The sequence below is a fragment of the Vombatus ursinus genome, unplaced genomic scaffold (assembly GCF_900497805.2).
Source record: "Vombatus ursinus unplaced genomic scaffold, bare-nosed wombat genome assembly UNPS02014818.1, whole genome shotgun sequence".
Lineage (NCBI taxonomy): Eukaryota > Metazoa > Chordata > Mammalia > Diprotodontia > Vombatidae > Vombatus > Vombatus ursinus.
In genome coordinates, this window is record NW_020954596.1 from 19386144 (window position 1) to 19412817 (window position 26674).

At 37.7% G+C, this 26674-nt stretch overlaps 1 protein-coding gene across 1 annotated transcript in view; it reads right to left on the bottom strand.

Moving 5' to 3' along the window:
* Nucleotides 1–26674, bottom strand: part of CLNK (cytokine dependent hematopoietic cell linker) — a 112088-nt gene that overhangs the window by 55128 nt on the left and 30286 nt on the right. Inside the window, 4 exon segments of the mRNA XM_027836060.1 lie at nucleotides 5717–5827; nucleotides 7012–7031; nucleotides 7717–7742; nucleotides 21240–21285. Of these exon segments, the coding sequence (XP_027691861.1) occupies nucleotides 5717–5827; nucleotides 7012–7031; nucleotides 7717–7742; nucleotides 21240–21285 (203 nt within the window).

Here is a 26674-nt window from a genome sequence, read left to right on the forward strand (position 1 = left end):
TCACTTGGCTTTTCTGAGCCTTAGCCCCCTTGGATGGGATGTTCTCTTAGGTCTCTTCAGACTCTGGTATTTGTGCTCTATGTTCAAGGATCCCTTTCTGCTCAAACATTCTATAGTTCTAAAAACAGGAAAGTCAAGATTTAGAGCTGGAAAGGAACTTAAAGATCATAGGTTTACAGCTGGAAGGAAGCTCAATAGCCATTGAGTTCACACTCATATTTAACAGATGAAGAAACTGAGGCATAGCTAGTAAGTACCTGAGGCAGAATTTGAATCCAGGGCTTCCCGACTTAAAAAAAAATAATCCAGTGCCCCATTCACTGGGCTACATTGTTTATGAGACAGAATTGCTTATTGATTTCTGTGGGTTTAAATTTCCTTATTGGGCAGTAGGTGATGCAGCACACTGGGCCTGGAATTAGGAAGATTCATCTTTGTGAGTTCAAATCTGGCCTCAGACACTTACTAGCTGTGTGACTTAACCCTGTTTAACCTAGCAAATCACTTAACCCTGTTTGCCTCAGTTTCCTCATCTGTAAAATGAGCTGGAAAAGGAAATGGCAAACCGCTCCATTATCTCTGCCAAGAAAACCTCAAATGGGGTCACTGAAGAGTTGGACATAGCTGAAAAATGACTGAACAACAACAACAAAAAAATGAAGGAGCTGGATTAGATGACCTTTAAGAACCCTCCTGGTTCTAAACACAATTTTCCTGGTCACAGCAATGGAATCTTGTCTTAAAAAATAGAATAGGGCCTTAGAATTTGAATTTCCTTTTGCTCTCTGGAATCATCATAGTCAATGTCTTGGCTTATTATATATCAGTCCCTTTAATGCACTCTGCATTCCTTATACATGGCATCATTCCATTTCTTCTCTCATTGTCTTTGCCCAGGCTGTCCCTCATGCCTGTTATACACTAGTTCCTCAATTCAGCCTCTTAGCATCCTTTACTTCTTTTAAATCTCAGCTCAAGAGCCACATCCCCAAATCTATGGCCCCTACTCCCCGCAAAAAACCTGACTGATGGGATTCCCCTAAATTACTATTTATTTACTTTGCATATATTCTAGGTTTATCTATTACTTATTTATCTGTTTTTGTATTGTCCCTCCCCAAAAGAGTATATACTTCTTGAAAATTGGGACTGTCTAATAATTATCACTGTAGTCCTGGGGAAATTGCTTGTTGAATGAATTAATGAATTCCTTTTAATAAGCCCATTATGAGAATGAAGAAAGAAGGGCTCTGAATTATCGATTCTAGGTAAAGTTAAATTAAGAACTATGATTCTTTTCAGCTGGGCAATGGGGTGTAAGTGGAAAGAACACTGGGTTTGGAGTCATAGGGCCTAAGTTTAATTTCTGGTTACTTGTTAGCTTTGTGATCTTTGGCCAGTGACTTGGCCTGCCTGGCCCTGAGTTTCCTTTTTTATTTTATTAAATTTTATTTATTAATTTAATTAATTTAAATTGATTAAATTTTATTTTATTAAAATGAAAGAGTTACTCTAGATGGCTCCTGGGGTCCCTTCCAGCTCCCTGACTTTTTTTTTTTTAGCAGGATTAGGCAAGGTGGTGTAGCACCAGATTGAGAGGCAAAGGACTTGTATTCAATTTTTGGTTCTGCTATGTGTTAGCTTTGTAATCTTGGGCAAACTCACTTAATTTCTACCAGTCTCAAATTCATCATCCCCAAAGTGAAAGAGTTGAGTTAGCTGACCTTGAAGGACCCTATATATAATCCTAATCATATTAAAAGAATCTTGTTTTATAGATAGCTTTGAAAACCAATGGTATATGTGGTTGTGGGTTTCCTAGCTTGGGACTTCTCCCTTTCTCCCAAAATAACAACTCCCCACCCCAACCTTTCCCCTGGGGCTCTGATACAAGAGGAGAAGGCATATGTGAAGGAAGCACAGAGACTCAAAACCATATGAGGTGATGGTAGTTGAAGATCAAAGATGCTGCCTGTGGAGAAGCTCTAAGGTGCTTTTGATCTTCTGTGATCTGTATTTAGCACTCAGCAGGCCAATGATAATGCTGTACTAGGGCCTGCCTTTTTTCTCAGCCACCCCCATCAAAATGGAGGGCCAATATATAATCCCTCCTATATGTTTTACAGTTTAGAAAGCTCTTGCATGTTTAATCTTCACTACAGCCCTCTGAAGTATGTTCCCATTTTATTGATGAGGAAATTGAGGTTCCAGAGGTTAAGGCCATATGTCCCCTAGTTAGTCAGTTATGGAGCTGTTTTTGGCTAAACAGCCATACCCCAGAAATAAAATTAAGTGCCTCACATAGTGCTAGTCACAATCGAGAATAATTACAATTGGGGAGAATGAAAAACTTGACTGATGCACTATATTATTAGAAGGAATCTATCTTAAGATGCAACATTCCCAAAGAGTAAAATTAATAGTAGCTCATATTCCTATAGTCAGTTAAATTTTACAAAGCACTTTTCCTTTTCTTACTGTGAGGTATGTATTATTATTATTCTTGGTGTTTTAATATATTATTATAGCATCAAATGGGATCTATATATTTATATCTCTATAGCCCTTTGCAAACTTTAAAGTATTATGTAAATGTTGGATAAAATTTGTTATTTTTATTATGATTTTTACTCTGACCCTCATTTTAATGAGATACCTAGTGGTCAGGCTACAACACATTATAAGTAAGGAATTACATAGAAGCAATATGAAGGATATCATTGACCAGAAAAGAAGATGAGCCAATCAAGAACAAGAGATGATGGGTGGGCAGTTCATGTGTTCCAGCAGAACTGGGATATCAAGAGACCGTGAGTGAAGTCCCCAGCAAGTTGGGTGAACTAATTGTTGTGAACTTATGGGAAGATAATGGATAAGTGACAAAATGGATAGAGGGGTTGGATTTGGAGTCAAGAAGACTCCAGTTTGATTTCTCTCTTAGACACTTAGGAGTTGAAGGACCATATATAAGTCAATTAACCCTCTTTATTCATAAAATGGGGACCTATTGCACCTATTGAACAGGGTTGTTTTAAGGATTAAATAAGGTAACATATGGAAAATACTTTATAAACTTGAAAGCTCTGTATCAACGTATTATTCTTATTCTTACTGTTAGCATTGCTGTTATTGTTAATGGCAACCTGCATCATTGGTTGGGAACTCCCAAATTGAAGAGGTCACAGATCCACTGGAGTATTAGAGTATCTCCATTTTAAAGATAAGAAAACTGAGGACTAATGAGATTAAATGATTAAAAGGGTCACATAACAAGTAAATGGTAGAGCCAAGATTTGGATCAGTTTTCTGGCTCTGAGACTTATACTCTTTCCGCAATCACTTTATTATTTAGCATCTTAGGTTGCAAATAATTTTCACATTCATTTTTCTCATTGGATTCTTGTAATAAGCCTGTGAGATAGATTGTATAGGTATTATAATTCCAGTTTTCAAGATTAGGAAACCAAAGATCAGAAAAGTAATTTGTTCATAATCCAAAGCTTCACAGGATGTAGAGCTGGAAGGGGTCTTAGGAGAACATTCAGTTTAGCCCCTTAACTTTACAAATAAAGAAACAGACATAGAGATTTGAAGGGACCTGCCTAAAATTTCAAAGTGAGTAAATGGCAGAACCAGGATTCATACCCAGGTCTTCTAACTCCTCAGCACTGCCTTCACATGGGAACCCAAGGTGATGAAAATGTGATTTAAATTTGTCGCCCCAAGGGGCAGCTAGGTGGCACAGTGGATAGAGCACTGGCCCTGAAGTCAGGAGCACTCGAGTTCAAATCCGGCCTCAGACCAAACACTTGATACTTACTAGCTGTATGACTCTGGGCAAGTCACTTATCCCCATTTGCCTGAAAAAACAAACAAAAAAAAATTGTGGCTCCATGAAGGATATTTCTACTCTCAAAAAAGGAGATGCTTGTTGTTGTGTCACGCCCAGCTCTTTGTGACCCCATTTGGGAGTTTCTTGGCAAAGATACAGGAGTGGTTTGCCATTTCCTACTCCAGCTCATTTACAGATGAAGAAACTGAGGCAAACAGGGTTAAGTGACTTGCTCGCTAATAAGAGTCTGAGGCCAGATTTGAACTCAAGAAGATGAGTCTTCCTGACTCCAAGTGTGACACTCTATCTACTTTGCCACCTAGTTATTCCCCCCCAAAAAGAAGATAGTGATTAACAAAACTGTAGAGCACTTTTAAAGCTGGGAAGGGTCTTAGAACATTTAACTACAGAATGAAAGGGAACTTTAGAGCTCATCTACTCCAAACTTTTTTTTTTTTAAACAGGTTAAGAAACCGAATCCCAGAGAGAGTAGAAGACTGCTTACATTGAAGCTACTAAGAGGCATAGCTGAGGATTGGACTCAGGCCCTCTGATATCAAATCCAAAGCTCCTGCCATTACAGGTCACACTGGCCCAGTGAATCTAAATTGCTCTGAAGATATATTCTGTGGCAAAACAGCAGAAAGGGAGCTATTCCTACACCCCAAAGAAATTCATTAAAAACATTCTTACCAAGTCTCTTGGGGACATGTCGCTAATTGGACTTGTTGCCTTTTATGATCACAGCAGGGTAACAAATATTCTTTGAGTGATGAGAGAAGCGATCTATCATGGACACTTAATATTAGAGGTCTGGATTTTTCAATATCTATTTGTCAAAGAAGCAATAACATTTTTGACAAATGTGTTTTTGTATGATGTTTTCACTTACTGTGATTTAGTGATTGAGAATTGAGAAACTGTACTGAATCAAAAACAGTAAGTTCCTTCTAGTTTGTGAATACGGTTTCCTGATTCAAACTCTTGGAGTTTCTAAAGGGATCAAGTTAAACCTTTGTCCATGTGTCTTTCTTGGATGGCTGCAGGATGTCAAAGAAAGTTTAGGGGATTTATTTATTTATTTATTTTTAAGGCAATTGGGGTTAAGTGACTTGCCCAGGGTCACACAGCTAGTAAGTGTCAAGTGTTTGGTCTGAGGCCCGATTTGAACTCAGGTCCTCCTGACTTCAGGGCCAGTGCTCTATCCACTGTGCCACCTAGCTGCCCTAGTGTAGGGGATTTCGAGAAAAGAAATTAGGATTTGAGTCCTGGTTCTTTTTACTGACTGTGTGATTGTGGACAAATCACTCAACCTCTCTGAGATTCAGTTTCCTCATCTGTAAAGTGGTAATAATAATTTTTGGCCTGGTTACCTCACAGCAAATTACTTTGTAAACTGTAAAGAGTTATTTTAAATGGGAATGGGAATCATTGAATTTAGAGTTTCAAGGGACTTTGGAGAACATATAAGTAGAAAATAAATACCTTAAATGTAGGTACTATTAATCATTTTGTTTTCTTATTCCCAAAACGTGGCACGATGCCTCGTACATAATACATGTTTAAGAAAGGCTTTTTGGATTAGATGAAATAGGATCATCTAGTTCAATAACCTCATTTTACAAATGAGGAAACTGAGGCCCAGGGAAGTTAAGTGTTTATTAGTGTTATTAGTTAAGTATTTATTATTAATACTTACTAGTATTCTTTAACAGCAACTTTATTTTTAGAAAGAAATTAGGTTGACATTTTCCCAAGATTATATTTCTAGTGGTCATTTAATTCTTATATGGATGTATTGAACGGAAACTTATTTATTTTTCTTTCTCTCATAAAAAGCAGTTCTGACAGTTGTCTGTGGCGTGTACAGCTCAAAACTCTTACCTGGTGCTTCTGTCAGCTTTTAGGAAATCATTTCTTTGGTCTAGAATGAGCCTACTCTTTTCTGGTTCAGGAGGAAGGGATCGATATTTCTTTGGAAGGCTGTTTGGAGGCCTGTTATTATAGACACAAAAAAGATCAATTTGAAAGATCACAAGACTTAAAAAAAATAGTTCTTACAAGATAGGAAATAGATATAGGAAATGAGACACTCTATGTTTCTAAAATATGTTTTAGATTGTTTCTAAAATCAGTTGTCCTTCCACAGCCATGAGGAAGTTTTGAGAAGGGTAGAGATATTGGAGCTACATTGCCTTTCTTGTTCCATCCTCTCTAGTTCAAAGTTCATTCAGCACCCCCTTTTTGCTGTTGGTGTTGTTCTTAGCTTTCCTTGACAACCTCAAGCTCATTCTTATGACCCTATTCTTTCTTTTATTTTTTTTAAAATTTAAACTTTTCGAAAACATACCAAGTAGAACAGAGAAAGAATATTGTCCATGGAATTGTAAATCTGTATTATGCACAGCTTGCTTTTCCTTTTAAGCATATAATGAATTCAACACAAAATTTTCAAGAGTGTCTAGCTTGTCTGAGTTTTCTTCTAATCTTTTTTCTGTTTTCTTCTGTATATTCAAAAATATTTCAATGAATTTCTCTTTCTTTCCTTCCTTCCTTTTCTCTCTCTTTTTTTTCTTTCTTCCTCCTTCCCTCCCTCTCTTCCTTCCTCCCTCCCTCTCTTTCTCTTTGTCTCTTTCCTTCCTTCCTTCCTTCCTTCCTTCTTCTTCTATTGCTCCCAACTCTCCTGCTGGAAAACAAAAACAAAAACCTTGTCCTATTCTGTAACCTGAGCCCTTTCTGTCAGGAGATGGGTAGTATCCTTCCTTATTGGTCCTTTGGCATTGGGGTTGGTAATTGCATTAAACATAGTTCTTACAATCCTGACTCTATTCCTACAAGACCGTAGCACCCTATTGTATTCTTCCTCTTTCATCTGCCCTTGTTTCCATTTTCTGTACATGCCTTTCCTTTTCTAAACTGGTTGGTGAGTCCCCTGGGCTTCCACATTTGTCTTTTTACACAATAGCCCTTTTTATTCCTCATCAGAATTGGTTTCCCTTTATGTCACCAGAATTTCATTCTTGAAGAGCTTCCATCCCCCTGGGCTTATTTCTCTAGTAGAAATTTTAGTTATGGGATTCTAACTAAGCCCAGCTCTGAATCCTCTAAAATCTGAATTACCAAGTGAAGGAGAAAATGCTTTCATGAAAAAACAAACGAACGTATTTTGAGAGTCTTACCGAGGAGGTGGCAAAGGATTCTAGAGAAAAGAGAAATGGCAAGTAGTGTGAATGGGAGCATTGACAATCTCAATTGCATCTACATTTTTAATAGATAAATATGAGATTTCATATTTGATATCACCTTAAGATTTATAAAGCATTTCCCTCAAAAGAGCTCTGTGAAGTTGTAAGTATTCTCTCCTGTCCCCCAAATAACTCTGTGTTTACTTTGCATATATATACATATATGTGTATATGTATGTAGGTATGTAAATAATATTATTTATCTTTGTACAGATTGTTTCCCCTCAGTAGAATGTAAGCTGCTTGAGGAACTCTCATTTTGTCATTGTATCCCCAGTGCCTTGCACATAATAATTGCTTGATCTACTTTATGGAATCAAATTGAAGCAGGCAGCTTTAAGATTGTAATCTCCATCTTACAGATGAGGAAACTGAGGCTCAGACAGAAGTAAGTGATTTGCTTATGGTCACAGAAGAGTAAGCATCAATCACAGCTAAGATTCAAAGCCCGGTCTTGAAACTCCAAGCCCTGTGCTTTCTCCACTGTTCCCAACTGCCCAAGTCATGTGAGCATAGCAAATAGAATCTTAACAAACTTTTAGAGCACATTTCACCAATGGTCATTTAACACTGACATCATTCTACTTCTATTGCCAAGTAGATGTGCTTCTGCACATCATTGGTAATGATTCTGTTTACCTGGATTCCTTTGGCTTCACTTTCTCCTGAAAAACAGCAACAGAGCACATTATTGAAACACTGGCAACATAATAATGAATTCATTTACCTTGACATATCTGCAGATATTATCATGTCCTGTGTCAGGAGAGAAAATATAGGACTCTCAAAGGGGCAATGGAAACTAATGGAGGGACTACTGGACCCATAGCTGGAGTACCTGAGTTCAAATCCTTACTCTTTTACTTATAACTTGGGATCTCAGAAAAGTCATTTCCCCTCTCAGGGTCTCAATTTTCTTTTCTGTAAAATGAATGAGTTGGACTATATGACCTCAAATGTCTCTTCTTGGCTCTGAATTTATGATTCCCTCAATTAATGTGGTTCAGACTTAGAGATGAAGACTGTTATAGTAGAAAGAGTCCTAGAGTAAGAAAACCTGAATTTAAATGCTGACATTATTGCCAATATGTGAAAGTCAGATGCAAATGCTTAATAATTAACAAAGAAAATTAGTGAGAATTTTAAGAGGATAAGAAGTAATAAATTGCATTTTTTCTTTAAAAAGTTCTTTTTTTATCTTAACATCAAAAAAAGAATATTTTCATAGATGAAGTAAAGCAGAAAAAAGTTTATATGTGAAACTGAGAATCTCTATTATGTACAATAGAGGTGTCAAACTGTAGGCCAGTGAAACTCCTCAGTGCAATCCAAATCCAATTAAGATTTAATTGGGAAATGTTTAACAAAAGATGAAAATACAATACAACAGAGACAATTAATTTGTGGTTTTCTAAGTTAATAAGTGGCCAGCAGTGATCAGTTTCCATTTGAGTCTGATGCCACTGATGCACAACTTGCTTTTGAGAAAGAATATGATAAAATTGACATGTTACTTTTCACGTTGTCTGCTTGAATGTATTTTCTAATAAAGGACATTCTTCTTGGTAATACTAATATGGTCTAGTGGAAAAAAATCTCTGGATTAGATGCCAGGAGACCTGACCTCTTCTTGTCCTGGTCTGGCTGCAATTGGCTTATGTGGTCACATTCAATCCAACACTTATTTAGTCTTTTTTTTTTGAGCAGAACTCTATGCTAAGCCCTGGGGAAGGTTTAAAGTTTGGATGACCCATGCCCCACAGGACCTCAGAATTGGAAGGGATTTAAGCAGCTCTCTAGATTAAGTAGTACTGAACAAAACTTCTCTCTACAATATAACCCATAGCGGAGCATCCAGCTTCAGCTTGAAGACTTCTAGCTAAGTCTAGGAGAGGTCACGCAATTTTTGAATGAATAATTATAATGCACAGTAACAATAGCTTACTTTTGTACAATTCTTGACAATTCAGTTCATTTATAACAGCCCTATGGGGGTGGATAGTTATTCCCATTTTACAGGTGAATAAACTGAGGCTTGGAGTCCATGGTTTCAGAGAACATGTCAAAAGATCCAATCACGGAGAGCTGGGATGTTGATATCTATTGTCAGTATCCTTTTCACTACTTCACACTACTCTGTCACTCTAATTAGAATAATAAGAGCACAAAAAAGTGCAGTGTGCTATGTTGTGTCTAGGGAAGGAATAATCATATCTAACTGAAGGATCAGCTTTGTTAGCCTCAGTTTTATCATTTGCAAAATGGAGATAATAAGTACACTTACCTCACAGGGTTGTTATGAGGATCAAATAAGATAATATTTGTAAAATACTTTGTAAACTTTAAGCACTATATAAATATGAGTTATTATTATTGTTGTAGAAATTCAACAAAAGATGGTGGGAGAAAGAGATATTCTCCAGAGACAGGGAAACAATATAATCAAAGGTGAAGAGGCAGAAAGTAACAGGACATATTCAATGAACCAGCAAGTAGCTTATTTTGGCTGACCATAGAATATGTAGAAAATGGTTGTTTGAAATAGTGCTGGACAATTAGACTGTGTTGAAGAATTTGAAATTTATTCTGTAGGTACTAGGGAGCCATGGAAGGGGTTTGAATAGAGAAGTGACATGATCACATTTATATATAAAGAGTAATAATTTAAAGTGTGGAAGACACATTAGAGGGAGAACAGATGAGAAGATGAGGGATACCGCACTTTACAAAGTACTGTAGACATACATCATCTCCCCCATCCAACAAAGTAATTACTGTTGCCGTTTTTTTTTTTTTTTGGTGGGGGGGGAGGAAACTGAAGCTCAGAGAAACAAGTAATTGCTTATGTCCACACAACTAGTCAGTGTCACAGGAATGATTTAAACCTGGGTCTTGCCAGACTCCAGGTCCATCACTCCTTCCACTGCTCTCGTTTGCCTCTTAGGACAGCAGATTCCTGTTGGATTATATTATTTCTCAGGTCCCTCCCAGCATATTGAGGTCTATGGGTACTGCCAAATTAGAGAAGGATCATGAACAATATTTTATTATTGTATTGCCTAATGCTGACACTTGGCTTTCTACATGCAAATTTCAACTATGGATTGAAATCCAAAAATCACCAACATTCTTAACAACAAAGGAACATAAAACATGCCTGAAGACACATTGACTGATGCAGCTCTAAAATTTATATGCTTGCCTTTTAAAATTATATTACCCAGAAGTCTCTTCCACATGAGGATTTATGTGGTGCCAAATTGGAAGACATAGAATTAATTTTCCCCTTTTCTGAGAGTCTGGGAATTCACAGGGGTGTTCAGGGGTGTCCTTTCCCCTGGGACACTTGGTTTGGCCAAGGGTAAAGTTCTCTGTTGTTCTTAAGTTGTCTTTTTTCAATCCCATCACTGTGACAATCAAAAATCAATGTTCCTGCTAAATCTTTTGTCAGAGTCTAACTGATTTTCCTAAACCATAAATCTGACCATGTCACTCCTCTACTCAATAAACTCTAGTGACTTGTTATAGCCCCCAGAATCAAATATAAACCCCTTGGGGTTTAAAACCCTTTTCATTCTGGCCTCAACTTACCTTTCTGGTCTTGTTGCACATTAGCACCCTCCATGTACTCAACAGTCTTATGTTGAAATAGATACCATTTTGATATCACTTATTATTTGTAAAGTTCTTTTTTACATATACTTCATCATTTATCCTTACAACAACTGTGTGAGAGAGGTGCTTATTATTGTTGCCCTTTTAGTAAATCAACAAGTATGAATAAAGCTCTTATTGTGTGCCAGGTATAGTCCCTGCCCTCAAGGATTTTGCTTTCTTATGGAGGAAATAATAGGCAAATAACTGTGTGTACAAGATATGTAAAGTATAAAAGGAAGTAATATCAGAAGGAAATCTTTTACAGATGAGGAAACTGAGGTTTGGAGAGTCTAAATGATTTGCCCAGCATCACACACTAGGGAGTGTCTGCAGCAGGATCTGAGCTCAAGTCTTCCTGACTACAAGTCCAAAGTCCTATCTACTGCACCACTGAGAATCATGGAACATTAGAACTATAAGGGAGCTTAGAAAGGCATCAATCCAAATCCATCAAACTGAGACCCTGAGGTGGAGACTTTTTCAGAAGAGGAAACCAAAGCCTGAGGAAATGAAGTCACTCCCACGATATCCTGTCCCATAGCTAGTTGATTTTAATTTATTTGTATTTTTAAGGTATTAGTTCTTTGCATACTTTTTATTTATTTATTTATTTTTTGGGAGGGTGGAGGTCAGAGTTTGCACCTGTGATTGCATTGTTGTGGATGGAAATTCCTCCTCCTTCCCCCACTCCCAATTATGCAGATTTGCAATTCCTCTGTAATTTATAGTCATAGAGAATTGTTTGGGACATTGAGAGGTTAAACAACTTGTCCATGGTCACACAGCATATATCAGTACATGATAGGCAACAGGCTCTTAAATATTTACTGTGTACTATTGTTCATTATAGTGACATTATAGATGGGGTGGTAGCTTCAAAGCCTAAAAGACCAGGATTTAAGTCTCACTTTTGGCATCCATGACCCAACTCAACTTGCCTAGTCTCTCTATACTTTAGGCAAATTGCAGAGAAGGTGTCAACCTGCTGTGGTAGAGAAGTTCCTTACTGGGAATTCCCTGCACCAAAGAAATAGTGGGTCTGGTCTGTGTCTGTCATGCATGTCCTTTATCTGCACTGAGTTCTTATCCCCTCACAAGACTGTGAACTACATGAGAGCAGGGGCAGTGTCAAAATGATTTTTTAAAATTTTTAGTATTCTAAAACGCTGTAAAAGACATGCGGTCTTAAGAGCCCAACAGATTTTAGTACGTTGTCTCTGAAGGTTTGCCTTTACGCCATCTGGTGGCCGATAATGTTATCAGCACAAACTAAATCAAGTCTTTGCTGCGGGTTTTTCACCTGCTGGCTTGATCTTTATTCCTAAACCAATTGGTCTCTTCCAAGGGCTGTTACCTCACATGACACATGACGTAAGATGGCTCTGCCTAGCTGTTTGTTCTGTTCTCCCCACCAGAGTGACTCAGAAACTCAGAGCTGAAAGGAACCTTAGAATTCATCTAGCCAAGCCCTGACCTAAAGAACAATCCTCCCTGCGTTACTAATGGTTAATAGACCATTTCTCTCACTACCTCACCATGTCCTGAGGCAACCCCTTCCATTTTTCTTTTCCTTATTTTTTTTGGCAATACCTATTATTAGAATGTTTTCTTTTTTCTCCTATAAGGCTAAAATCTTTCTCCCTATAGTTCTTTCATATTTCCAGTCCTTTCTTCATCTTGGTCATTCTTTTCTGGACACATTGTAATTTGTCAATACCCTTCCTAAAATGCGGGGCCAGTCTACTTACTTGAAAATATTTTTCTTAATCTTCTTTCCCTCAGTTCTAACAAAAGGATCTCGGTGGTCAGTCAGTCAGTCAGTAAGCGTTTATTAAGTGCTGACTATGTGCGAGGCACTGTGCTACATGTTGGCCATACAAATAAAGGCAAAAGACAGTCTATCATCTCGAGAAGCTCACAGTCTCGGTGACCTGGAGCAAGTCACTTAACTTTGTTTGCCTCGTTTTCCTCATCTATAAATGAGCAGGAGAAGGAAATGGCAAACTACTCCAGTATCTTTGCCAAGAAAACCTCAAACTGGGTCACAAAGAGTCAGAAATGAGTGAACAACAACAAAAATTAAGGGTGGGGACCATGTTATATCTATCTTTATGTTTGCCGCAGGGTCAAACCAAGAATATGCATGGCATGAGCTAACATTTTATCAATATTTATTAACTAATAGAGCATGAACACATGGTGCATGGGACCATGCACATGGGATGTGTCCTGGACACTAGTCCTTATTTTGCCATTAGACAATTGTATACCCTTGGGCCAGGCAATTAACCTTTTGAGATTTCATTCATCTTTTCCCTTCTTTTTCCCTGTAAAATTTGTAGATGGGAGGTACGAGGTAAACTTGCTGATCTTTGGGGCTATCTCCAACTTTTAAAACAATCACATAGTTTACTATTTGTAAATGAGACAATAAATGTGTTTTCAAGTTTAGAGTGCTTGAATTGTAGAGCTGAAGAAACCTAGAACAAAGAATATGGAATGCTGGATCTGGAAGGGAACTGATATCATGCTATCCAAACTCTTCATTTTAGAGCAGCAGAACCCCAAGAATATATCATCATTTCAACTGGAAGCTACAGTTTTCCCACGAATAGCTGGCATTGTCTGCTTCAGTGAGAAGAAGATTTTAAACCCAACTCAGGTAGCTTGTAAGCATTATTCTTGGTGTTCCATCAATGTTTTAAACTCACATGCAGATGTAGGAGTGGGCAATAGTGAATCAAGGAGACCTCACAGTTATGGAGACTCAATCCATTCCTTAGTCAGTTTTTGGGACCATGAAATTTAGTAATTACAGTATGTTACCAGTTTGGGCCTATCACAATTGTAATGTAGAGATATTATGCAGAAATTAAATATTAAAACTTTATATCCCTGTGATTAATTATTGATGAGTCAAAACGATGAGCAGTGCTAGGGACTTAATTTTCTGTGCAATTGATGAGGCCTGATACAGAAACTCCTTCAAGCAAGGAGATAGTCTGAGAGATGAAAGAGAGAACGGAAAAGCCAAAAATGGGTTTTTGCAGGCTGAGGCTAAAGAGCATAGGATTGAGAGTTGGAAGGGACCTTTGGGATCATTTAGTTTGACCTTTTATTGCACAATTAATGAAACTGAGGCTCAAATTGAGGACATGATTTGCCCAAAATAACACAAGCTAGAGAGGATTTGAAGCCAGGTCATTTGACCACAGATATTGTTTCATAAATTAGGAAATTGAGTGATGTCAGAAATTAGATGGAATCTTTTGGTTATACTGAAAGTGTTCAGTCATAAGATTGCCCCTCAAAACAAGGTGAAAAAAGGCAGTGTGAGGAATGGAACAGAGTGCTGGGCTTTGGATTCAGAAGACTTAAAAGGGTTAAATTCCACCTCACCCAAAACCTCACTGATAGTAAATATATAAGATTCTTAACCTCTCAGATTGTCAATTTTCTAATCTCTAAAATGGGAGGGAAATACCTCACAGGATTGTTTAAATGAATAAATCATATAGTAGTAGAGGATAGAAGGGCCTGGTATGCTATGGTCCGTGGGCTCATGAAGACACAAGCATGACTGAACCACAACAATAATAGTAATAGTAATAATAATAATGTTAATAATAATAGCTAGCACTTAAATTGTACTTTAGGGTTAGCACAGCTCTTTATAAATATTATCTCATTTGATCCTTACAACAACCTTGGAAGGCAGGCACTATTATAATTCCCATTTTACAGATGAGCAAATTGAGGCAGACATGTTAAGCGACTTGCTCAGAGTCACATTATGGAAACCTTAAATACCCACACATACACACAATCATTATTATTATCTCAAGAATAATAATCTAAATAATTCCTAGAAAATATCATTACGTAGAGATGAGCTCAGACAGTTACATGTAGGAGCATCTTAGTGTAACAATAACCTAGTTTATGAGCGGCTGTCTAGCCCGATCCTTACCTGTATAGAAATGCTCACTATAGTCTTTCTAACAATCAGCCTCTGATTGATGGCCTCTAGTAAATGGGAACTTTGTTACCCCCCAAAGCAGCCCTTTTTATCTTGGGAAGTCCCAAGGTATTGAAGACCAAAACGATCGCTGAAATTTCTTCACATTACTCCTGATTGTGCCCTCTGAGGCTAAGCATGCAATGTCTAAACCTCTACTTGAAGGCAGTTATCATGCACACTTTAGATCTCCTCTTCTGCCCACTCGCCATCTCCAGCTCTTTCACCTCCTCCTGAATGGTCTCTTCTACTCTAGCCATTCTGGTCCTTCTCCCTTCCACTCCCCCTTCCACTTTGGAATAGTCCGTATGTTGTGCCAAAGACACGGTGGGACAGTTGATGAGGCGGCAGATTTGGAGTCCTAGTACTTGGGTTTGAGCTTTGCCTCTGTTATACACAGGATACCCATGTGACCTTGAGCAATCCAGTCCTCAGTTTTCTCATCTGTAAAAGTGAGAGGTTTGGACTTGGTGACCTCCAAGTTATCTTTCAGTTCTAAATTTGATACTAAGGATCTTCCTCCCTGGTATTTTTACCCGTTGTTCCTAGTTCTGTCTTCTGAGACTAAACAGAATAATCTTAATCTTTCTTGGTTAAAAAAACACACACACACAAAAACAAACAAGGAAAACCCAACAACAAAACTTCAACCATCTTCCCATGATCTGTGAAGACCAGAGAGAACATGTTACTAACTTCCAGACAGGAATCAGTAATCACAATAATAGGTCATTTTTCTAAGGGTTGCAAAGAACTTTTTTCAAAATAACCTTGGGAGGTTGTTACATTCTCTTTCCTATTTTACAAGTGATGATGTGAGATCCAAAGAGAATAAATGTGCCTGTGGTAGCACAGGTATTTGAGATGAGATTCAAACTCAGATTTCCTTACTGCAAGTTTTGCGTTCTTTCCACTATGCCATGTTGAGTGGGATATGTGCATTGTGTGTATGTGTAAGGAGCCAAAGATTAGAGTTCAGGAATCATATGGTTAAATCCTTTCATTTTACAGATGAAGTAAGTAATTGAGGTCTTAAGAGGTGTTAAGGACCTAGGTGGTCTGACTCCTAGTCTAATTTTTCTTCTTCTACCTTATTCATACATACTCACAGGTATGCACACTCACATATATACACACGTATATATGTACATGTATTTATACATATATACACAAACATGTGTGTGTGTGTGTGTATGTGTGTGTGTGTGTGTGTGTGTGTATGTAAAGGCCACCCACAGAACGAGAAGACAGAATTACCCAGTGATAGACCAATGTGTCAAGGTCAAAGGGTAATGTTGGTTTAAATTTGTCCTATACAATAATTAGTCACTAAGAGGATAGCTACCACTCCCATGAGTAAACAGCTAAATGAATGAATTTCAATACGAGATTCTAATATCATTAAGTCAATTTTTAATTGTTAAAATGTGGGCATTAAGTAATTAGAGTTGGGAAAATTCCAGCTCAGGGACTAAAATGGAACAGAATAGGAAAGAGGGTAGAGGGTAGAGGGTAGAGGCTGTTTTTCTTTCGTTTCTTTCTTTCCTTTCTTGCCCTCCATCCAAGGACTTTAAATCTGCTGACATAAAGTTTTTGCTTTTGAGGTCTGGTAAAATAGTTTGGTCATTGAGATTTTTAAGTGTCCCAGGGCCTGATAGCATGAGGTTATTGGTATCTGCATTCCTTCTGAATTCCTTAGTTTTACTTTGGGGTGTGTGTGTGTGTGTGTGTGTGTGTATGAAATTCCCCTTGTTGTACGGTACATGGTGTAGTGTCAAAGGCTTGCTGGGCCCTTTGCCTGTTTTACTGATACCCTGACCTAGCTTACCTACCTACTAGACTCTTAAGCTAAGATAGGGACTATTTTTTTCTTTTTTTCTTTTTTTAAATTAATTGATTTTTAGTTTTCAACATTCACTTCCATAAGATTTTGAGTTTTAAATTTTCTGCCCCTCCCACTCCTCCTCTTTTCCCTCGAGATAGAGATTATTTCCAATCAAAAGTTTGCGTCTCTTTCCATGCCTAGTCCAGCCCTACAAACACAGTAGGTACTTAATGCACTTATATGAGGAGAGAGATGGCTTAGAACTCAACCTATATATTTTTTTCATTGAATTAATAACATGTTAATATTGGAGAAAGTACCCACTCAGCCCAGAAGTAGTATATAAGCAGCTTTTGAGTCAGCCTGGGGTGGCCTTGGAGTGAAGCAGACCTGATTTTAAATCCAGCTTCAGATACTTGTCATATGACCCTGGGCTAATCACTCATCCATTCTATGCCTCAGTTTCCTCATTTATAAAATGGGAATGATAATAGTCCCTGGTTTCTAGGCATATGAGGATAAAAGGAGATCAGTATCTGCCAAGTACCTGACATTTTCCAAGAGAGCTTATATGACTACAGAGAGAGCTGTGTAACTGCTAGCTCTTATACTATGTGATACGCATTTTCTTTTGCGGGTTATTATTTTTAGACGTTCAGTGAAATTTTGAACAAAACTCTCAATAAGTAGAAGTACTGTGGGGTGGCCAAAAGAGAACAGGACTGAGAGTCAAAAGTTCTAGATTCCAGTCCTGGTTTTTCTACTAATTAATTACGTGACCTTGGGTAAGTCCTTTCCTTTCTCTCTTTTTCCAGTTTTTTCATTTGAAAGATGAGAGAATGAATTAGATAATCTTGAAGGTTTCTTCTGTTGGCATGTATTTGTAGTCCTAAAATGAGTCTGTGAGCATTACCCCAGCCTTCTCTAGCTATTAATTGAACAATAAGCCTTTATTAAGCACAGTGAGATGTAGTAGACATAAGGATGGCATTGAATCTAGGAAGACCTGAGTTTGACTAGCCACGAATTTTGTTGGCCATGTGACCCTGAGCAAGCCACTAAACCTCTTGGCATTCTGGACAACTCTAAGATGGTCAGTTACAGAAGTACTTTCCTCATTTGGGAGCTCTGCCTATACCACTGAAATCACAAGTCCAATCCTTAACCCTCTCCTTTGTGTCCTCAAGGACAAAGTTCCACTGGCACCAACCCCCAACAGTTGTAAGGTCCCTTATAACTCTGATAGCCTATGTTCTGGGGTCCTTTAACATTCCCTGACTGCCATCATGTTAAATACTCTATGTTCTATGGTCCCTCCTATCCCTGATGTTCTAAGATTTCTCCCGTGCTTAATGCTCCATGTTCCAAGGTCCCTTTGGCTTTGGAATCCTATAATTCTATGCCAAATCTTCATTATGGAAACAAATATATGGCTGTTTTTTGTCTTAAGATCCTCTCTTAGTTTTTCTATGCCAAGTCACCTGTACATAACTTCATCACTGTGTTTTCTTTGATGGGTCAGTGCGTTTTTCCCCTTTCACAAATTCATTCTTGTGCCAGGCATTCTTGTCTTTGCAAAGGAAATTGGTTTTAGTTTTATGTTTTTGTTAACACCCAGGCCTAGAAAAGAAATACCATTTAGCCTTGTTTTTTTCCATCAGTGCCAGCACCTATTGTATCGGGCCTGGGTCGTTGAGCACTAGTGATATCCCTTTCTGAAAATTAAGTTGTCTGTTTTTATCCTAGAGATTAATCTTAGCCAATCAGCAAATGCTCCAGAATGGAAACTGCATGAAGGTGAATTTTTTATTCCATAAAATATGCACAAAGCTGTTTTTTGTACAGTGCCTTACAACTGAAGACACAAGAAATTCTAAAAGTTGATACATCCTAGATAATGTCAAAATACGATAATGAAAAAGTAGCATGAAAAAGACATTAACATAAACCTAAGTGCTCAACTTGATGATAAATATCACTGCAAAAGTCTGCCATTAGTGAAATCCACCAATATGTTTTCTTTTCCCATGACATTTGGTGAGGATGAATAAATTATCTGAGAATGTATTTGCATCAAAAATATGGTATTTTGTAATGAGCGTATAAATCATCTTAGCATTTTCCAGGCATTGTGTGTGGTCCCATAAATGGGGAGTATTTTGATTAATTTTCATCTCCCTCCTGCCTCATCTTTTTGATATCACCTTTCTATTCCTGGATCTTACTTGGAAATTGAGAAATTGCCTGTATAGAAGAGATGTAGCTTTGGGACAGTATTGAATTGAATCCCGACTCTAGCACTTACTAGACATGTGACTTTGGTCAATTCATTTGGCCTCTCTTAACTTCAGTTCATTCATTTGTAAAATGAGGGTCATCATGCTTGCATTATGTACTTCAAATATTTGTTTTTGAGAATGAATAGGAGGCAATGTGCTATGGGTGAAAATACACTGGATACGGAACCAGAGGGTCTGGGTTTAAAGGGTCACTCTACCATATACTGTCTGTGTTACTTTGGGTAAGTCACTTCTCTGGGCTTCAGTTTGCTCTTCAGCAAAATGAAGAGTTTAGAATAAATGAACTCCAAGGTATCCTCCACTGTGGGTTTCCCCCAGTGCTCTGTTCTAGGCCCTCTTTTTTCCCTGTATATTATCTCAATTGGTGATCTCATCAGCTTTCATGGATTCACTTATTGACTCTGTAGATGATTTTCAGATCTATTTAACCAGCCTTAACCTCCCTCCTGACCACTGATCTCATATCTTCAAATGCGTATTGGATATGTCAAAGTTCATATCCCAAAGAACTCTTAAACTCAATCTATCCAAGACTGGACTCATTATATCTCATTCCAAAACCTTTCTTCTCCTAAACTTCTCTATTGCTGGCAAGGGCACCACCATCGTTCCAGTCACCAAAGCTCACAATCTAGGTAGCGTTCTCATTTCCTCACTCCCAGTAACTGCTCATATCCGATGTGTTGCTAAGTCTTGCTGTTTCTACTTTATAACGTCTCTTAGATATATGACCTCACCCCTATCATGTCACACCTGGATTCTTTCAATAGCATTTTGGTTGATCTCTCTCCCTAAAGTGCCTTCCCACTCCAGTCCATCCTCCAGCTACCAAAATGATCTTCCTAAAGCCAAGTCTGACCTTGTTATTTTGCTGCCTGTCTCACCCCACCCACCCTACCCCTCCAAGCAATAAACTCCAAGCAATTGCTCCCTATTATCTCCAGGATCAAATATAAAATACTTTGTTTGGCTTTTAAAGCTCTTCTAACCTGGCCCCTCCCCAGCTCTGTGGTCTTTTTACACTTTACTCCCCTGTATGTGCTCTATGATCCCATGACACCTGCCTTATTGCTGTTCTTTGAAGATGACACCAGTTCCTGAGCCTGTGTCTTTTTTTCCTGGCTTTTCTCCTGGACATGGAGGGCTTTCTCTCTTCATCTTTTCTACCTTGTTTCCCAGGCTTCCTTTAAGACAACTCAGATTCTACCTTCAGCAATAGGCATTTCCTGCTTCCCCTCAAGGTGAGCCCCTACTCTTGGGTTCACCTCAAATTTATCCTGCATATATCTTGTATGAACATGACTGTTTGCATTTTGTCACCTCCAACTCCCATCAGAATGTGAGTTCTGTGAAGACGGCTCGATTTTGTTTTTCTTTGTATTTCCAATGCTTTGTACAGTACCTGGTATACAAAAAAAATGTCTAATAAATGCTTGTTGTTAAACCTTAAAGCACTAGATGTTTACTAGTTACTTTTATGATATTTTTATGGGATGCTTTCTATCCTAGGGCTTATGGGACACAGAGGAGCTTTAGAGAGATTGTGCAGGCACATTTCTTTGGATAAAGTTGTTACAAGGTAATTGATAAAGTGGACACCTCCCCCCCCCCCCAACTCTAGTATTTCTACAAGAGATGGGAACAAAAACATTACCTTCAGAAACAATGTCCCATGGTACAAAGTGGTATAACAGGAGATAGTTGTTGGTAGGGAGAGAGGGAATGTGGTGATCCATTATGAGAACCAAGGGAGACAGTGGCAAAGAGTTCCTCTTTTCCCATTTTTTTCCCCTCTTTTCTTCCTCCTTTACCTTTCTACCTGGTTCAGAGGGATTGATGTCTCCTTCTTTCCTCTCCCCCTTCAACTTCTTCCTCTTTTTTTTCTCTTGTTTTCTCTTTAATTTTCTTCTCCATTCTTTTTTCTCTTTCTCAACTTCTCGTTTTATTCTCTTTTTCATCTTTCCTTCTCTCTATATATTGCCGTTCTCAATCTCTCTCTCTCTCTCTCTCTCTCTCTCTCTCTCTCTCTCTTTCTCTCTCTCACTCTCCATCTTTCCTTTCTCCATCTTTCTCCTTCTGTTCCTCTCTCCTTGGCTCCACCCCTCCCTCCCTTCCTCCCTCTTCTCTCTCTCTCCTCCGTACCCTTCCCCCTTCCTCTCTCTATCTCTCCTTCTCTGTCTATGTCTGTCCTTCTCTCTCTCTATCTCTCTTTTTGCCTCTCCTTCCCTCCCTTTCTCCCTCTCTGACTTTCTCTTACACTTAGTAGTGGCTAGCCATGATTTTTACACACATAAAAACTCGTGAACAATATAGGCACCATATAGTCATATTTCATTTCCATATTTCCCACATGCATACTTACCTTTAAGATTTAAATCTCTGATATCCGCTAAAATCTGCATTCCCTCCTGTAAAACACAACATAGAACAATTAATAGTGATCTAGACTACAGAGTTAAGAATAGAAATCAAATAGTCAATAGATAGGTACTTATCTGGTACTGCGCACCAGGCACCAGGCTAGGTAAGGGGCATATAGAGACAAAACAGAGATAGCCTTTGCCCTTCACGAGCTTATATTCTATGAAGGAAAACATCGTAAAGACACCAAACCTTCTATTCTTAAGAAAATGAAGAATAAATGCAGTTAACATAATACATTAATTTAGGCATTAGGCCTCTGGAAAATAATCCTAACTCAGAGTAGGTGTTTGGTGAACACCTGTAGTGGCGGTGGCAGTGGCAATGGTAACGAGAAGGATGGTCATAATGATTATGGTGACTGTGATTGTGTTGCTAATGAGAGCACACTGTTTAAAGCTCCAGTCCAAAGTCAAGCTGTTAACTTCATATATCGATCATGGCAAGCTAAGGTGGTCTTCCCTTCCTCCAATGGTACCTTATGGTATAGGGTGACCCTGGTATTTCAAAGGCTAACCCAGAATAAAGCTGGCATCTCTTGCTAAGCTTCATGTATTACTCTAGTGACAGATGATCTGCTTTTCATGTACCATTTTATCAATTTAGTTAAGTACAGAGTTCATCTCCAGACGATTGGCAACCAGATGATGATTTTTTTTTGGCCACAGCAAATAATAAAAGCCATTTATGAAGTGATGGAAGTATCTCTATCAGTGGAGGGAGTGTTTACATTTATGGAATCAGGGATCAAAGATTTAGAGGTGGAAGGAATCTTAGAAACTATCTAGTTCACTAATTTAATTGTACAGATAAAGAAACTGAGGCCCAGAGAAATGAAATAATTTGTCAAAAATCAGAGAAGCAGTAGTAAATGGTAGATCCTCAAGTCAAACCTTTTGATGTATTGAAAGTACAGAGGTTAGGCAAGTGTGTAAGGCCCAATGCTTGCTGGGATATCCAAGTGGCCCTAACAGTTCATCATTCAAAACCCTCTGAAGCTGCCTACCATGATGGAGGAAGAAAATGTAAGGTTTTTTAGGGCAAACTTTGTCTTATTTTTGTCTTTATAACCCCTGTGCCTGGCACATCAAAGGCATTTAATACATGTTTGTTAAATTGAAAAGGAGACTTAGGCACTGAAAGCATCAGGCTCATTTATGAGAAATGTCATGGTATAGTGGATGGAATTCTGGACTTGGAGTTGGGAAGACATGGGGTGAAATTCTACCTTTCACACATACTGGTGCACATGTCAAGACTACACAAGTGCAAGACCATGGCTATAAGACCACTTAGCCTCTAGCATCTTCACATCCTCATCTGCAAAATGGGGATAGTCCTACCTATACTATCAACCTCTGAAGGTTGTTGCAGGTCTCAAATGAGATAACCTACGTAAAGGACTTTGCCAACTTGAAAGTTATGTATGTGAGGATAATTAAAATGACTGTTAATAGTCAGTGGATATCATGTGAAATTTAGAAATCAAACAATCCAAGAGTAGTGGGAGTACCATTCTGATTCACTGTGATGTTTATTTTTAGGTCCTCTTTCCCTACTCAGTTACTTCTGAGATGATATTAAACTACTGCCAACATTATGGCAGCAGGGGTATTAGTTAATTTTCTAGCACCCAAACATCTGACAGGATGCTGAACAGTGATGCCAAAATCTAAATTGATGGGGTCAGTTTAGAAGGGAGAACCAACAAGCAGGACAGTTTTGAAGCTAATGAGTAGAATTTATTACATATATATGTGTATATATATGTATATACCTACATATATGTTAAATATAAATATATCTAGATATCAAAAGTAAGTGGTACAAAATGGAGATTTATGGTTTTAAATAGAATCTTGTTTTTGTGCTCTGCTGTGTGTATGGAAAGGTTTTTTTTTCTTAAATTTAAGTTCAAAATTTTAAAAATGGGAAAACATTAACAAATTTTTAAAATAAAAATATTCTGAAAGAAATATTAAGCAGGATACATTGGAAGGAGGGAGAGAATAAAATTAGGAAGCTATGTCAATAGTTTAGGAGTAGTAATGAAGATCTTGAAAATTTAGAGGACGAATGATACCTAGAAATAATAAAAATTGAAAAAAATGGAGTTGATATTACTGAGACAAACACATATATTTCTAGTATTATCTCTAAAATTATCTCTAGAATATGCATATATATATATATATTTCTATATACACACACACATTCTAGAGATAATTTTACAACTTAAAGGGTCTAAAGGAATTCCTGCCTCGCAAACCATAGGACAAAGATCCTTTGATCAATATAATACAAATTCATTTCAAGCCAATTTAATGCCTCAAACACACTACACACACACACACACACACACACACACACACACACACACACATTTTATTCCTTTTGGCTATGGGTAAAGAAATCAAATCAATACTTTCACTGCTTTTGGAAGTGTGTCTATTGTTTGCCCTGAGGATCAACTCTCCTTGCTTGTGACTCTCCAGGACAAAGCTGCCTTTCCTGGACACCACTCCACTACACGTGTTGTCTCCTTAGAATGTAAGTGCCTTGAAGATAAATGTTACAAATCTAGGCTTAAGAAAGTGATAGAGAAAACGTTAATAATGCAGATTAAACTTAAAAGTGTGCTATGCATTTTTGGAGATCCAGTTGTTAAACATTTACCATCACATCACTCATGACATTGTCTGTATTATAACAAGCCCTGGAATACTATAGAGCATCCTAAATGACATCCGTAGCCACTTAAAAGAAATCAGACTAACAATTCACACACGGGAAAAAATGTTGGACAAAAAAAAATCTTGTTATCTATTTCATGATATATGGTTGGAAGGATAGCCCACTAAGCTGATCCAACAATACTTATGTCTTGGACAGAAACTATCAATGGACAGTGAATTTGGCACAGAATTGAACAGGAGGATGAGAATAAGCTGAACAGCATTTGGAAAATGGTGCAACATTTTGATTGACTCCAGGGTGCTCTCTAAAACAATAACCCATATTTTCTTTCCTTTTTTTTTTAAAAATCTGAACCTGACAAATAACAAATAAGGTGATTATTTCCATATATAGAAAATGTATAAACATAAATGTATAAAAATAGAACTGAAAATGAGGATCATACATGAATCCAATAATTCATATGTTCAATATCAAGATTCTACCAGTGATGCTCTGTATCTGTGAATCATGGAGCCCCTACAGTCTCTAAAAAAATCAAAATTGTGGTTGTGGGTGTCAGAAAAATAGAGAGGTATATAATGAGAATGAATAGGCTAGAGGCTAATATAAATATTGATTTGAACATACGGAGACGTGTAAAATTTATCATGGAGACATGTATGATCAGTAATAGAGGTGGGTATTTAATGTACTAATGTAACGAGAGAGAGAGACGGAGAGAGAGACAGAGAGACAGAGAGACAGACAGAGAGAGAGAGAGAGAGAGAGAGAGAGAGAGAGAGAGAGAGAGAGAGAGAATTTGTGTCCCCAGTGCACAATGACGATGTTCAATTGTTTTCAGGTGTGTCTGACTCTTCGTGAGTTTGGGCTTTTCTTGGCAAAGACACTGGAATGGTTTGCCATTTCCTTCTCCAGTTCATTTTACAGATGAGGAAACTGAGGCAAACAGAGTTAAGAGACTTGCCCAGGGTCACATATCTAGTAAGTGTCTGAGGCCAGATCTGAACTCATGAACATGAGTCTTCCTAACTCCAGACCCAGCATTCTGTCCACTGTGCCACCTAGCTGCCCCAATGCACAGCATTAAATTTCTGAAGCATTAAATAAATGCTTAATAAATACTTGTTGATGAATTGATACATAGTCTCTTTGCTCCATTGATCTATATAAAGTTATTTAAACTATTTCTATCTTTGTATTTCTTCACTAACATTTTCCATGTATCCCTCTTTATTCTCCTTCCTAGAGTGTAATCTCTTGTAACAAAACATAAAAAAAGGAGGAGGTGGGGATACAAAAACAAAAGTGAGACAATCACTGCCCTCAAGGAGTTTACACTCTAATTGGACATGCTAGTAGAAATATGGACCAGGGAAGGGATTTCCAATAGGCACTCAATTGTCACATTGCTCCTTTCTAGTAGTCATGGCAGCATTGATTTGATTATTATTCCCTAAACAAGAGCAAAAGTTAGAAAGGGAAGTAAATGTGTGTGTGTGTGTGTGTGTGTGTGTGTGTTGGGCAGGGGGGTGGGGTAGGAGAGTTCAGCATAAATGCCTGTACTATTTGATCTGAGGCAATATGGTGTTTAGAGTGCTAGGCTTGGAGTCATAGAGACCTGGGTTCATAGCCTACCTCCAACCTTTACTAGTTATGTGATCACATTGACCACTTTGTGGATGAAGCCTTTCCTGATACCCTCGACTGCTAGTGCCTTCCTTCTCATACTAACGTGTACTCAACTACTTCATATTTATTCTTTTTTTCTTTTATATACATTTATGTAGTTTTTATTGTCTTGTCTGTTAGAATGCAAGCTCTTTAAAAGTAGAGATAATTTTATTCGCTGTACCTGTATCCCCAGATATTAGCACAGTGTTTGGCAGACACTTAATAAATACTTATTTATCAAAACTTTTTAATTGATCATGGGTCATTCAATTCACCTCAAGTAATTCATAAGATTTTTCTCCTAAATCATTGACAGACTGCGATCTCTGTTGATAGGTGTTCCCCTTGCTGATAAAATCATGAATCCTTTGCATATTTGCATATGTTGTTAATACAAGAGAAAATTCTGCTTTCCACAGCAGATTATTTTGTTTTGTAATATGACCCATGTATTGTGGGGAAAGTGGGTAGCAAGAAAGAAGGGCACAATTTTTTATTCTTTTATATTCATATTATATTTATTATTATTTATTTTTATTATATTATATTTATTTATACATTTATTATTATTTATTTTTTATTTATATTCTTATATTATTTTTATTCTTATCTAGGGTACACAGATACTTTGGTTACACCTGCTTTGAGTCAAAAATGGCTTCATCACTTGCCTTGTTCACTGGACTTGGTTCTGAAAAGCTTTTGGTTTGTTATAAAAATCAATCCACCTTTAAAGGATAAAGGTTATCCACCAGTGAGAAGACAGAAAGGAAGGTGCTGCAGATGTTGAATGATTCTCCACACAATCACTCACCCCACCCTTTCCTCTTCCAGCTCCCTGTTACATATATATTTAATCAATGTTACATATATATTAATCAATATATATGTGTGTATATATATGTGTGCGTGTATATGTGTATATATATATATACATATATATGTTCCTTCCCTTCTGTAGGACAGAGGCTTTCTCACTTGCTTTTCATCCCCAGCACTCAGCAC